Source organism: Lithobates pipiens, unplaced genomic scaffold (genome assembly GCF_037356315.1).
Source record: "Lithobates pipiens isolate NorthernLeopardFrog02 unplaced genomic scaffold, aLitPip1_a1.2 Scaffold_102, whole genome shotgun sequence".
Lineage (NCBI taxonomy): Eukaryota > Metazoa > Chordata > Amphibia > Anura > Ranidae > Lithobates > Lithobates pipiens.
In genome coordinates, this window is record NW_027507689.1 from 75,292 (window position 1) to 91,211 (window position 15,920).

The 15,920-nt window shown below is 52.5% G+C and overlaps 1 protein-coding gene across 1 annotated transcript; it reads left to right on the forward strand.

The window, feature by feature from the left end:
• The first annotated feature begins 1,637 nt into the window (after positions 1 to 1,637).
• Positions 1,638 to 15,781, forward strand: LOC143958200 (coiled-coil domain-containing protein 93-like). Its single transcript, XM_077467673.1, has 8 exons — positions 1,638 to 1,764; positions 3,410 to 3,523; positions 3,685 to 3,779; positions 8,399 to 8,510; positions 9,826 to 9,924; positions 10,334 to 10,390; positions 15,485 to 15,585; positions 15,687 to 15,781. Exons 1-8 carry the CDS (start codon positions 1,738 to 1,740, stop codon positions 15,709 to 15,711), a joined length of 630 nt encoding a protein of 209 aa, XP_077323799.1. The 5' UTR covers positions 1,638 to 1,737; the 3' UTR covers positions 15,712 to 15,781.
• The last annotated feature ends 139 nt before the right edge of the window (positions 15,782 to 15,920 follow it).

Below are 15,920 nucleotides of genomic sequence, written 5' to 3' on the forward strand. Positions count from 1 at the left end.
CATGAGGAGGAGTGAGGGACACATGAGGAGGAATGAGGGACACATGAGGAGGAATGAGGGACACGAGGAGTGAGGGACACATGAGGAGGAATGAGGGACACATGAGGAGGAATGAGGGACACGAGGAGGAATGAGGGACACGAGGAGGAATGAGGGACACATGAGGAGGAATGAGGGACACATGAGGAGGAATGAGGGACACATGAGGAGGAATGAGGGACACATGAGGAGGAATGAGAGACACATGAGGAGGAATGAGAGACACATGAGGAAGAATGAGGAGGAATGAGGGACAGATGAGGAGGAATGAGGGACACATGAGGAGTGAGGGACACATGAGGAGGAATGAGGGACAGATGAGGAGGAATGAGGGACACATGAGGAAGAATGAGGGACAGATGAGGAGGAATGAGGGACAGATGAGGAGGAATGAGGGACACATGAGGAGTGAGGGACAGATGAGGAGGAATGAGGGACAGATGAGGAGGAATGGGGGACAGATGAGGAGGAGTGAGGGAACCATGAGGAGGAATGAGGGACACATGAGGAGTGAGGTACACATGAGGAGGAATGAGGGACACATGAGGAGGAATAAGGAGGAATGAGGGACACATGAGGAGGAATGAGGAGGAGTTAGGGACACATGAGGAGGAATGAGGGACATATGAGGAGGAATGAGGGACACATGAGGAGGAATGAGGGACACATGAGGAGGAATGAGGGACACATGAGGAGGAATGAGGGACACATGAGGAGGAATGAGGGACACATGAGGAGGAATGAGGGACACGAGGAGTGAGGGACACATGAGGAGGAATGAGGGACACATGAGGAATGAGGGACACATGAGGAGTGAGGGACACATGAGGAGGAATGAGGGACACATGAGGAGGAATGAGAGACACATGAGGAAGAATGAGGGACAGATGAGGAGGAATGAGGGACACATGAGGAAGAATGAGGAGGAATGAGAGACAGATGAGGAGGAATGAGGGACACATGAGGAGGAATGAGAGACCCATGAGGAAGAATGAGGGACAGATGAGGAGGAATGAGGGACAGATGAGGAGGAATGAGGGACACATGAGGAAGAATGAGGGACACATGAGGAAGAATGAGGGACAGATGAGGAAGAATGAGGAGGAATGAGAGACACATGAGGAATGAGGGACACATGAGGAGGAATGAGGGACACATGAGGAGGAATGAGGGACACATGAGGAGGAATGAGGAGGAATGAGAGACACATGAGGAGGAATGAGGGACAGATGAGGAGGAATGAGAGACACATGAGGAGGAATGAGGGACAGATGAGGAGGAATGAGGGACATTTGGGACCTCTGCAGAATAGGTAACGGAAGTGACGTAGTGTCACGGCCATCTTGGTACACCCCACTAAGGGCAGTCAGAAGTTGCCAAGCGGACATCTTGTTACACCCACCGGAGTTTCGCATTTCATATATTTTGATGTTGAATAGTACTGAAGTATTCTCCCCCCTCCCCCCCGCAATCTCCTATACAGGAATCCAGAAATGAGAACTGTCCGCGCTCCCAGCGACAACCATTCATTCTTTTTATTTAACACCGCCAATCACTGAGCTTCTTGCCAGCCCCGCCTCCTCATACATACCGAACCAACCAGAGAGAAATAGGCGGGGCTAGGGTTGTTCATCTCCCGCCCCTCACGTCACGTGATGCGTCAGCTTGCGGTCATGTGACCGGAGAGGAAGAGGAGAGATGAGCCGAGGAGACCCCGAACCCGAGGTACCCCTCCGGGCTACAGCCCCCTCCCCCACACCCATCTCTAGGGACTACAACCCCCTCCCCCATCATCATCGGGGACTACACCCCCCTCCCCCCACCTGGACCACAACCCCCTCCCCTACACCCATCTCTGGGGACTACAACCCCCTCCCCATCATCACCGGGCACTACAACCCCCTCCCCCATCATCACCGGGGACTACACCCCCCTCCCCCCACCTGGACCACAACCCCCTCCCCTACACCCATCTCTGGGGACTACAACCCCCTCCCCATCATCACCGGGCACTACAACCCCCTCCCCCATCATCACCGGGGACTACACCCCCCTCCCCCCACCTGGACCACAACCCCCTCCCCTACACCCATCTCTGGGGACTACAACCCCCTCCGGACTACAAGCTCCTCCCCTTCGGACTACAACCCCCTCCCCCACACCCATCTCTGGGAACTACAACCCCCCTCCCCCCTCCGGACTACAACCCCCTCCCCCATCATCACCAGAGACTACAACCCCCTCCCCTACACCCATCTCTGGGAACTACAACCCCCCTCCCCCGCAACTACAACCCCCTCCCCCATCATCACCGGGGACCATAACCCCTTCCGGACTACAACCCCCTCCCCTACACCCATCTCTGGGGACCACAACCCCCTGCCCCCTCCGGACCACAACCCCCCTCCCCCACCGGGGCTACAACCCCCTCCCCTACACCCATCTCCGGGGTCTACTACACCCCTCCCCCTGGGACTACAACCCCCCCATCATCACCGGGGACTACAACCCCCTCCCCTACACCCATCTCTGGAGACCATAACCCCCTCCCCCATTATCGCCGGGGACCACAACTCCCTCCCCCACTGGGACCACAACTCCCTCCCCTACACCCATCTCCGGGGGACTACAACCCTCTCCCCCACCGGGGACTACAACCCCCTCCCCCAGGACTGCAATCCCCTCCCCCACCGGGACTACAATTCCCTCCTTCTCACGGGACTACTACCCCCCCTCCCCTACACCCATACACCATAACCCCCTCCGGAGTACAGCCACCTCCCCCATCATCACCGGGGACCACAACCCCCTCCCCCCGTGGACCACAACCCCCTCCCCATCATCAGCGGGGACTACAACCCCCTCCCCTACACCCATCTCCAGGAACTACAGCCCCCTCCCCCACGGGGGGACTACAATTCCCTCCTTCACACGGGACTACAACCCCCTCTCCTACACTCATCACCGGGGATTACAGCCCCCTCCCTCCATCACGCAGTGGGCGGGTCCCCCGGTAGCCCCTCCCTCCATCACGCAGTGGGCGGGTCCCTCTACCATGCAGTGGACGGGTCCCCGGTAGCCCCTCCCTCTATCCCATCACGCAGTGGACGGGCCCCCTGGTACTCCCCTCCCTCCCATCACGCAGTGGGTGGGTCCCCCGGTAGCCCCCTCCATCATGCAGTGGGCGGGGTCCCTCCATCACGCGGTGGGTGGGTCCCCCGGTAGGCCCCTCCCTTCATCACGCGGTGGGCGGGTCCCCTGGTAGCCCCTCCCTCCATCACGCGGTGGGCGGGTCCCTCCATCACGCGGTGGGCGGGTCCCTCCATCACGCAGTGGGCGGGTCCCTGGTGACGCGGTCCTGTGGTTTCAGGTGGAGAGTCGGGAAGACGAGGAGCAGAATGTTAAGTTGTCGGAGATTCTGGAGCTGCTGGTGGCGGCCGGATACTTCCGGGCCAGAATTAAGGGGCTCTCCCCCTTCGACAAGGTGAGCTTTTGATTGGTTGTCTGCAGGAGGTGGAGGTGTGGTCTGCTGTGACCAATCAGAGTGCTAAAGAATACAACACAAAACCTGATTGGCTGCTTTGGGCCACACCCCCTGCAGTTCTACACACTCTTTGCATCATGTGACTTTGTCTCCGCCTCCAGGTTGTGGGCGGGATGACCTGGTGTATCACCACCTGCAACTTCGACATCGATGTGGACCTTCTCTTCCAGGAGAACTCCACCATTGGCCAGAAGATGTAAGTAGGCGGGAACATGGCAGAGGGGGGGGGTCTAATATCCGCATACTTCATAGAGGTGGAGCCTCCTTCCGTGTATTGTGGGCTGGTGACCCCACAATATAACAATACCGGACTGCTGACCCCACAATATATAAATACCGGACTGGTGACCCCACAATATAACAATACCGGACTGGTGACCCCACAATATAACAATACCGGACTGGTGACCCCACAATATAACAATACCGGACTGGTGACCCCACAATATAACAATACCGGACTGGTGACCCCACAATATATAAATACAGGACTGGTGACCCCACAATATAACAATACCAGACTGGTGACCCCCCAATATATAAACACTGGACTGGTGACCCCCCAATATATAAACACCGGACTGATGACCCCCAATATATAAATACCGGACTGGTGACCCCCAATATATAAATACCGGACTGGAGACCCCACAATATATAAATACCGCACTGGTGACCCCACAATATATAAATACAGGACTGGTGACCCCCACAATATATAAATACAGGACTGGTGACCCCCACAATATATAAATACAGGACTGGTGACCCCCACAATATATAAATACCAGACTGGTGACCCCACAATATATAAATACCGCACTGGTGACCCCACAATATATAAATACCGCACTGGTGACCCCACAATATATAAACAGCGGACTGGTGACCCCACAATATATAAACAGCGGACTGGTGACCCCACAATATATAAACAGCGGACTGGTGACCCCACAATATATAAACAGCGGACTGGTGACCCCACAATATATAAATACCGGACTGGTGACCCCACAATATATAAATACCGGACTGGTGACCCCACAATATATAAACAGCGGACTGGTGACCCCACAATATATAAATACCGCACTGGTGACCCCACAATATATAAATACCGCACTGGTGACCCCACAATATATAAATACCGCACTGGTGACCCCACAATATATAAATACCGCACTGGTGACCCCACAATATATAAACAGCGGACTGGTGACCCCACAATATATAAACAGCGGACTGGTGACCCCACAATATATAAATACCGGACTGGTGACCCCACAATATATAAATACCGGACTGGTGACCCCCCAATATATAAACACCGGACTGGTGACCCCCAATATATAAATACCGGACTGGTGACCCCACAATAGGGAGAACTTTTCCGCAGAAGGGAGTTTAACAAGACTCGTGGTCACTCATAAAAATTAGAAGAAAAGAGGTATAAGCTTAAACTATGTAGAGGGTTCTTTACTGTAAGAGTGGCAAGGATGTGGAATTCCCTTCCACAGGCGGTGGTCTCAGCGGGGGGGCATTGGTAGAAACTATTAGATAATCACCTGAACGACCACAACATACATGATATACAATGTAACACTGACATATAATCACACAACATACAGGATATACAATGTAACACTGACACATAATCACACAACATACATGATATACAATGTAACACTGACATATAATCACACAACATACATGATATACAATGTAATAGTGACATATAATCACACAACATACATGATATACAATGTAACACTGACATATAATCACACAACATACATGATATACAATGTAATACTGACATATAATCACACAACATACATGATATACAATGTAATACTGACATATAATCACACAACATACATGATATACAATGTAATAATGACATATAATCACACAACATACATGATATACAATGTAATACTGACATATAATCACACAACATACATGATATACAATGTAATAGTGACATATAATCACACAACATACATGATATACAATGTAACACTGACATATAATCACACAACATACATGATATACAATGTAATACTGACATATAATCACACAACATACATGATATACAATGTAACACTGACATATTATCACACAACATACATGATATACAATGTAATAATGACATATAATCACACAACATACATGATATACAATGTAACACTGACATATAATCACACAACATACATGATATACAATGTAATAATGACATATAATCACACAACATACATGATATACAATGTAATAATGACATATAATCACACAACATACATGATATACAATGTAACACTGACATATAATCACACAACATACAGGATATACAATGTAACACTGACACATAATCACACAACATACATGATATACAATGTAATACTGACATATAATCACACAACATACATGATATACAATGTAACACTGACATATAATCACACAACATACATGATATACAATGTAATAGTGACATATAATCACACAACATACATGATATACAATGTAACACTGACATATAATCACACAACATACATGATATACAATGTAATACTGACATATAATCACACAACATACATGATATACAATGTAACACTGACATATTATCACACAACATACATGATATACAATGTAATACTGACATATAATCACACAACATACATGATATACAATGTAATACTGACATATAATCACACAACATACATGATATACAATGTAATAATGACATATAATCACACAACATACATGATATACAATGTAATACTGACATATAATCACACAACATACATGATATACAATGTAATAATGACATATAATCACACAACATACATGATATACAATGTAATACTGACATATTATCACACAACATACATGATATACAATGTAATACTGACATATAATCACACAACATACATGATATACAATGTAATAGTGACATATAATCACACAACATACATGATATACAATGTAACACTGACATATAATCACACAACATACATGATATACAATGTAATACTGACATATAATCACACAACATACATGATATACAATGTAATACTGACATATAATCACACAACATACAGGATATACAATGTAACACTGACACATAATCACACAACATACATGATATACAATGTAATACTGACATATAATCACACAACATACATGATATACAATGTAACACTGACATATTATCACACAACATACATGATATACAATGTAATACTGACATATAATCACACAACATACATGATATACAATGTAATACTGACATATAATCACACAACATACATGATATACAATGTAATAATGACATATAATCACACAACATACATGATATACAATGTAATACTGACATATAATCACACAACATACATGATATACAATGTAATAATGACATATAATCACACAACATACATGATATACAATGTAATACTGACATATTATCACACAACATACATGATATACAATGTAATACTGACATATAATCACACAACATACATGATATACAATGTAATACTGACATATAATCACACAACATACATGATATACAATGTAATAGTGACATATAATCACACAACATACATGATATACAATGTAACACTGACATATAATCACACAACATACATGATATACAATGTAACACTGACATATAATCACACAACATACATGATATACAATGTAATACTGACATATAATCACACAACATACATGATATACAATGTAACACTGACATATTATCACACAACATACATGATATACAATGTAATACTGACAAATAATCACACAACATACATGATATACAATGTAATACTGACATATAATCACACAACATACATGATATACAATGTAACACTGACATATTATCACACAACATACATGATATACAATGTAATACTGACAAATAATCACACAACATACATGATATACAATGTAATACTGACATATAATCACACAACATACATGATATACAATGTAACACTGACACATAATCACACAACATACATGATATACAATGTAATACTGACATATAATCACACAACATACATGATATACAATGTAACACTGACATATTATCACACAACATACATGATATACAATGTAATACTGACAAATAATCACACAACATACATGATATACAATGTAATAATGACATATAATCACACAACATACATGATATACAATGTAACACTGACATATAATCACACGGGTTGGACTTGATGTAACGATGGGTGACAATACTTCTCATATCACCCGCCCCCCTTGTACCCAATTCCTCACACCCCTCAATATGATAGGCAGCCTAAGTGACCAATCAAATGTAATAGCTTGGAGGGGGCGGGGCTTATTTTTCAGGGGTTGGGGAGATGAGCACAGAGGAGTAAACTGGGTTTCTCAGGATACCTGGTGATTGGACAAAATGGTAATGGGGGGGGGGGTGACTGGCTGAGTCCCGCCCATGGGTTTACCCCTCCCCCTACAGAATACACACCTACCTACCCCATACATGGAGATGCTGGGCGGTTTTGTCGGGTTGGTCAGTCTCTTTGCAGGTAGTCGGAGATCCGGGAAGGTTTGTCTGTAAATCTGTCCACATGTCGGCTCCGGAAGAATACTGAGGACCTACCCGCTATGTTTGGGGCTCCGGGGGGGGAATTCTCCACCATCAGTCTGGTTGTGGATTTGTGGAGGAGCCCCGCTGGTGTTCAGCCCCAATCTCCATGAGGATGATCCGAGTTGGGAGCAGAGTACCTCATACTTTTGCCATGGTTACCAATGACCGTTGTTCTCTCCTGGCAGAGCTCTGACTGAGAAGATCGTATCCGCCCTTCCAAAGATGAAATGTCCTCAGAGGCTGGAGCCTCACCAGATCCAAGGCCTGGACTTCATCCACATCTTCCCTGTCATCCAGGTGAGTGGAAGCCATGCGGGGGAGGTTATTGTACCACCATTGGCCGGGCTTGGTCAGCTGACAACCGTCTCATGCCTCCTTTACATTGCATCCCCCTCATCACTATGCTGCAATTTCCTGGTGGAGCCGCCATCTCTCCAGTCTTAGCTCTGCAGGGCTTCAATTAAGTGAAGGGTGAGGTGGCGGGTTGGGGGGCGAGGTGGCAGGTCAGGTTGGGAGGTGGCAGGGGGGCGAGGTGGCTTTTCCGGTTGGGAGGCGGTGGTTCAGGGGGTGAGGTGTCGGGTTGGGAGGCGGTGGTTCAGGGGGTCAGGTGGCGGGGTGGGGGGGGGGTGAGATGGAGTGTCGGGTTGGGAGGCGGTGGTTCAGGGGGTGAGGTGGCGTGTCGGGTTGGGAGGCGGTGGTTCAGGGGGTGAGGTGGCGTGTCGGGTTGGGAGGCGGTGGTTCAGGGGGTGAGGTGGCGGGGGGGGGGGTGAGATGGAGTGTCGGGTTGGGAGGCGGTGGTTCAGGGGGTGAGGTGGCGGGGGGGAGGTGGCGGGGGGGGGTCAGATGGAGTGTCGGGTTGGGAGGCGGTGGTTCAGGGGGTGAGGTGGCGGGGGGGTGAGATGGAGTGTCGGGTTGGGAGGCGGTGGTTCAGGGGGTGAGGTGGCGTGTCGGGTTGGGAGGCGGTGGTTCAGGGGGTGAGGTGGCGGGCCGAGTTGGGAGGTGGCGGGTCCAGGGGCAAGGTGGTGGGTCAGCTTGGGAGGAGGGGTGGGGTGAGGTGGCTTGTCGGGTTGGGAGGCGGTGGTTCAGGGGGTCAGGTGGCGGGGGGGGTGAGATGGAGTGTCGGGTTGGGAGGCGGTGGTTCAGGGGGTCAGGTGGCGGGGGGGGGGGGGGGTGAGATGGAGTGTCGGGTTGGGAGACGGTGGTTCAGGGGGTGAGGTGGAGTGTCGGGTTGGGAGACGGTGGTTCAGGGGGTGAGGTGGCGTGTCGGGTTGGGAGGCGGTGGTTCAGGGGGTGAGGTGGCGTGTCGGGTTGGGAGGCGGTGGTTCAGGGGGTGAGGTGGCGTGTCGGGTTGGGAGGCGGTGGTTCAGGGGGTGAGGTGGCGGGCCGAGTTGGGAGGTGGCGGGTCCAGGGGCAAGGTGGTGGGTCAGCTTGGGAGGAGGGGTGGGGTGAGGTGGCAGGCCGGGGGGAGTGAGGCGAGGTGGTGGGCCAGGGAGGGGGGGGGGGGTTAGGTGGCAGGTCGGGGGGAGTGGGGTGAGGAAGCGGGACGGGGGGGTAAGTGGGGTGGCGAATCAGGACGTGTTTCTGAGACTCACATGTTGTGTTTGTTTGGCAGTGGCTGGTGAAACGCGCCATAGAGACCAGGCAGGAGATGGGGGACTACATCCGATCCTACTCTGTATCCCAGTTCCAGAAGGATCATCGACTCCCAGAGGTGAGTATTTATCATGGTGAAGGGAGGAAGAGGAGGATGAGGATGAATGTTCATCATGGTGGAGGATGAGGATGGGTGTGTTATACGGGCCGCCAACATGGCCCCATTTCCTGGATAACACATGGGGGGGCTCCTGCTGGGTGACTTCTGAAAATACTCGTTCTCCTCATACTTATCCTTGCTATGTCACCTGGTTCCTGTGTTGTGACATCACTGGCTGCATGCTTTTTTGGGTCAGTGATCAGAAAATAGAAAATCAAGAGGATCAGCATTACAGGTAAGAAGCGTTTTCAGGGAAGGATCGGGGGGGGGGGGGGGGGGTCTAGATTTCTCATCAGATGAATGAATTCCTCCAGTTATGGGTGAAGCTGAGTGCCAGTAGTCACCCCCCCATCTCTCTATCTTGCAGGATGAAGAGTTTGCCAGCCGGCGGGAGAAGGCGGTGAGGACTCTGACCGAGACTTGTGTGAGTGAAACTCCTGAGGCTGTTGTAAGATTGATGGGACCGTGGGAACATATCGCCAACATAAGCAGTCAGACGGTGTGGGTTGGCCGCTGTATCAGCGCGGAGGGGAAGGGTGGTGTTGGGAAGCTATGGTTGGTGGAGGGGGAGGGCAGTGTTAGGTGAGTGTTGGGTCAGTGTTGGGAAGCTATGGTTGGTGGAGGGCGGTGTTGGGTGAGTGTTGGGAAGCTATGGTTGGTGGAGGGCGGTGTTGGGTCAGTGTTGGGAAGCTATGGTTGGTGGAGGGCGGTGTTGGGTCAGTGTTGGGAAGCTATGGTTGGTGGAGGGCGGTGTTGGGTCAGTGTTGGGAAGCTATGGTTGGTGGAGGGCGGTGTTGGGTCAGTGTTGGGAAGCTATGGTTGGTGGAGGGGGAGGGCGGTGTTGGGTCAGTGTTGGGAAGCTATGGTTGGTGGAGGGCGGTGTTGGGTCAGTGTTGGGAAGCTATGGTTGGTGGAGGGCGGTGTTGGGTCAGTGTTGGGAAGCTATGGTTGGTGGAGGGCGGTGTTGGGTCAGTGTTGGGAAGCTATGGTTGGTGGAGGGCGGTGTTGGGTCAGTGTTGGGAAGCTATGGTTGGTGGAGGGCGGTGTTGGGTCAGTGTTGGGAAGCTATGGTTGGTGGAGGGGGAGGGCGGTGTTGGGTCAGTGTTGGGAAGCTATGGTTGGTGGAGGGCGGTGTTGGGTCAGTGTTGGGAAGCTATGGTTGGTGGAGGGCAGTGTTGGGTGAGTGTTGGGAAGCTATGGTTGGTGGAGGGGGAGGGCGGTGTTGAGTGAGTTTTGGGGTCGCAGGTTGGGAAGCTAGGGTTGGGGGAGGGGGGTGTTGGGGTCGCAGGTTGGGAAGCTATGGTTGGTGGAGGGCGGTGTTGGGTCAGTGTTGGGAAGCTATGGTTGGTGGAGGGCGGTGTTGGGAAGCTATGGTTGGTGGAGGGCGGTGTTGGGTCAGTGTTGGGAAGCTATGGTTGGTGGAGGGCGGTGTTGGGTCAGTGTTGGGAAGCTATGGTTGGTGGAGGGCGGTGTTGGGAAGCTATGGTTGGTGGAGGGCGGTGTTGGGTCAGTGTTGGGAAGCTATGGTTGGTGGAGGGCGGTGTTGGGTCAGTGTTGGGAAGCTATGGTTGGTGGAGGGCGGTGTTGGGAAGCTATGGTTGGTGGAGGGCGGTGTTGGGTCAGTGTTGGGAAGCTATGGTTGGTGGAGGGCGGTGTTGGGTCAGTGTTGGGAAGCTATGGTTGGTGGAGGGCGGTGTTGGGTCAGTGTTTGGGAAGCTATGGTTGGTGGAGGGCGGTGTTGGGTCAGTGTTGGGAAGCTATGGTTGGTGGAGGGGGAGGGCGGTGTTGGGTGAGTGTTGGGAAGCTATGGTTGGTGGAGGGCGGTGTTGGGTCAGTGTTGGGAAGCTATGGTTGGTGGAGGGCGGTGTTGGGAAGCTATGGTTGGTGGAGGGCAGTGTTGGGTGAGTGTTGGGAAGCTATGGTTGGTGGAGGGGGGAGGGCGGTGTTGAGTGAGTTTTGGGGTCGCAGGTTGGGAAGCTAGGGTTGGGGGAGGGGGGTGTTGGGGTCGCAGGTTGGGAAGCTAGGGTTGGGGGAGGGGGGTGTTGGGTCAGTGTTGGGAAGCTATGGTTGGTGGAGGGCGGTGTTGGGTGAGTGTTGGGAAGCTATGGTTGGTGGAGGGCGGTGTTGGGTCAGTGTTGGGAAGCTATGGTTGGTGGAGGGGGAGGGCGGTGTTGGGTGAGTGTTGGGAAGCTATGGTTGGTGGAGGGCGGTGTTGGGTCAGTGTTGGGAAGCTATGGTTGGTGGAGGGGGAGGGCGGTGTTGGGTCAGTGTTGGGAAGCTATGGTTGGTGGAGGGGGAGGGCGGTGTTGGGTGAGTGTTGGTAAGCTATGGTTGGTGGAGGGGGAGGGCGGTGTTGGGTCAGTGTTGGGAAGCTATGGTTGGTGGAGGGGGAGGGCGGTGTTGGGTGAGTGTTGGGAAGCTATGGTTGGTGGAGGGGGAGGGCGGTGTTGAGTGAGTTTTGGGGTCGCAGGTTGGGAAGCTAGGGTTGGGGGAGGGGGGTGTTGGGGTCGCAGGTTGGGAAGCTATGGTTGGTGGAGGGGGGTGTTGGGGTCAGTGTTGGGACGTGAACATCAATCTAATGGAATAGTCAGCTAATCAATATAAACATATAACATCCCACGATGGTTCCGTAACGTGGACACAATATTAATCACATCTCTGAGGCCGCGTACACACGGGCGGACTGTTCGCCCAACCTTGTCCGCTGAACAGTGTTTGGGCGGACAGTCCGCTCGTGTGTGGGCTTTCAGCGGACAGTTTCAGCGGACAGTTGGACGGACAAAGTCTTTCGGAAATTCCGAAAAACTGTCCGCTGAAACTGTGTTTGAGCGAACAGTCCGCCCGTGTGTGGGCCTGTCCGCTGTACTTTCGAAATGAGCGGACTGTTCCCGCTCGGAAAGTCCGCCCATTTCGAGCGCGTGTACAGGTAGGCGGGGCCCGCGAAGGAGACGTCGCGGGCTCCGCCGCCTGGAATGGGCTTAAAGGGGAACCCCAACGCCGAAAAAAAATCGGCGTGGGGGTTCCCCCCAAGTCCACACCAGACCCTTGTCCGAGCACGCTACCCGGCCGGCCAGGAAAGGGGGGCGAGCGAGCGCGCCCCCCTCCTGAGCCGTACCAGGCCGCGTGCCCTCAACATGGGGGGTGCCTTGGGGAAGGGGGGGCCGCGCGGCCCCCCCACCCCAAAGCACCTTGTCCCCATGTTGATGAGGACAAGGGCCTCTTCCCGACAACCCTGGCCGTTGGTTGTCGGGGTCTGCGGGCGGGGGGCTTATCGGAATCCGGGAGCCCCCTTTAAGAAGGGGGCCCCCGGATACCGGCCCCCCACCCTATGTGAATGAGTATGGGGTACAATGTACCCCTACCCATTCACCTGTGAAATAAAGTACAAATAAAAACACAACACAGGGGGGAAAAAATATTTTATTGCACAGCCGGGGGTCTTCCGTCTTCGGGGGTCTTCTCGCCGGACTCCTCCGCTATGTGTGTGTAGCTCTTTTGCCAGCGGAGGAGTCCGGCTTTCTTCCTCCCCGCCGCCGGCCTCTTCTCCCGACTTCGGGGGTCTTGTCCCCCTCTTCGGTTCTTCTGCCGGGCCACCGCGCCTGGTCCGGTGGCCCGGTCTTCTGTCGCCGTCTTCCGTTCTTCTGTCGCCGCCTTCGGTTCTTCTGCCGGGCCACCGCGCCTTCTTGTAGCTCTTTTACAGGCGGTGGCCCGGTCTTCTGTCGCCGTCGCCGCCTTCCGTTCTTGTTCTTCTTCTTGTTCTTCTTGTTCTTCTCCAGGCGATGTTGACTCGACGAGCTCTCCGGCCGGAATGCCGGGGACGCGCTGTGCGGTCACTTATATAGTGACAATGGGGCGGGGTCACATGGTATATGTCACATGGGTTGGTCACATGGGTTGATGTCACATGGGGACTATGACATCGTAAGGGGGCGGGGTCACCATGTGACATCAACCCATGTGACATATACCATGTGACCCCGCCCCATTGTCACTATATAAGTCACAGCGCAGGGCGGCTCTGGCATTCCGGCCGGAGGGAGCGACGTGTCAACATCGCCTGGAGAAGAACAAGAAGAACAAGAAGAAGAACAAGAACGGAAGGCGGCGACGGCGACAGAAGACCGGGCCACCGCCTGTAAAAGAGCTACAAGAAGGCGCGGTGGCCCGGCAGAAGAACCGAAGGCGGCGACAGAAGAACGGAAGACGGCGACAGAAGACCGGGCCACCGGACCAGGCGCGGTGGCCCGGCAGAAGAACCGAAGAGGGGGACAAGACCCCCGAAGTCGGGAGAAGAGGCCGGCGGCGGGGAGGAAGAAAGCCGGACTCCTCCGCTGGCAAAAGAGCTACACACACATAGCGGAGGAGTCCGGCGAGAAGACCCCCGAAGACGGAAGACCCCCGGCTGTGCAATAAAATATTTTTTCCCCCTGTGTTGTGTTTTTATTTGTACTTTATTTCACAGGTGAATGGGTAGGGGTACATTGTACCCCATACTCATTCACATAGGGTGGGGGGCCGGTATCCGGGGGCCCCCTTCTTAAAGGGGGCTCCCGGATTCCGATAAGCCCCCCGCCCGCAGACCCCGACAACCACGGCCAGGGTTGTCGGGAAGAGGCCCTTGTCCTCATCAACATGGGGACAAGGTGCTTTGGGGTGGGGGGGCCGCGCGGCCCCCCCCTTCCCCAAGGCACCCCCCCATGTTGAGGGCACGCGGCCTGGTACGGCTCAGGAGGGGGGGCGCGCTCGCTCGCCCCCCTTTCCTGGCCGGCCGGGTAGCGTGCTCGGACAAGGGTCTGGTGTGGACTTGGGGGGGAACCCCCACGCCGATTTTTTTCGGCGTTGGGGTTCCCCTTTAAGCCCATTCCAGGCGGCGGAGCCCGCGACGTCTCCTTCGCGGGCCCCGCCTACCTGTACACGCGCTCGAAATGGGCGGATTTGCCTCCTCCTTACGTGGGCGAGTCCGTTCATTTCAAAAGTTGAGCGAACTGTTTGCCCAACCTTGTTCGTCAAACAGTCCGCTCGTGTGTGGGCAAGTCCGCTCATGCAAATTTTGAGCGGACTGTTTGACAAACTGTTTGCCGAACAAGGTTGGGGCGAACAGTCCGCGCGTGTGTACGCGGCCTAAGAGATGACCCGACAGACATAAACAATAGGCGACTTGGTTAACAATGGGAATGCAGCCGTAGGACGCACATGCAGTGGGAGAGACACACATAATAAACAGATGAGATCAGGAGACGCCGGTATCAGGTTGCTTTCAGCTGATTATATTACCTTTTACTATAGAGGTGTGGAGGATTGGGGAGGAGGAGGGGCTGTGGAGGTGAGGAGGATTGGGGAGGAGGAGGGGCTGTTGAGGTGGGGAGGAGGGGCTGTGGAGGTGAGGAGGAGGGGCTGTGGAGGTGGGGAGGATTGGGGAGGAGGGGCTGTGGTGATGTCCTGATTGGTGATTGAGGCGAAGGGTCGGGGGGTAAGACTAGCAGTTTATTAGACATGTTCTGGTTGTCGCCCCCTGCAGGATATCTACAAACCGCGCAGGAAATACAAGAGACAAGAGGGCGCCGCTGAGCTGACAGAGGAGGAGTCCCGCGTACACTCCACCCTTCTGGAATACGGAAGGTACGGAGCTCCGCCCAGTGCACAGAATTATCCTCATTCGTTATTTTATTCTCTTCCTTCCTGCTCGGCATATTTCAGTTCATTCTCCACTCTCTTCCCAGCACTCTGCTCTCTCCTCCTATGTGAGTATGCACGGTGTGATTGTGAGTGACCCCGCTATCACACCCCCAGATTCCTGCCTGTGTGTGACCCTCCCGGGATTATAGATCCCTTCATTCTGTGTTGCCCCTATGGAGGCGGGGCTTGTCGTGTGTCTTACCCAGAAGTAACACCAGAGATGAATGGTGCCAGCAGGCCAAGCAGCACGTAGTCCTGTAAGGCCATCCACAGGCTCA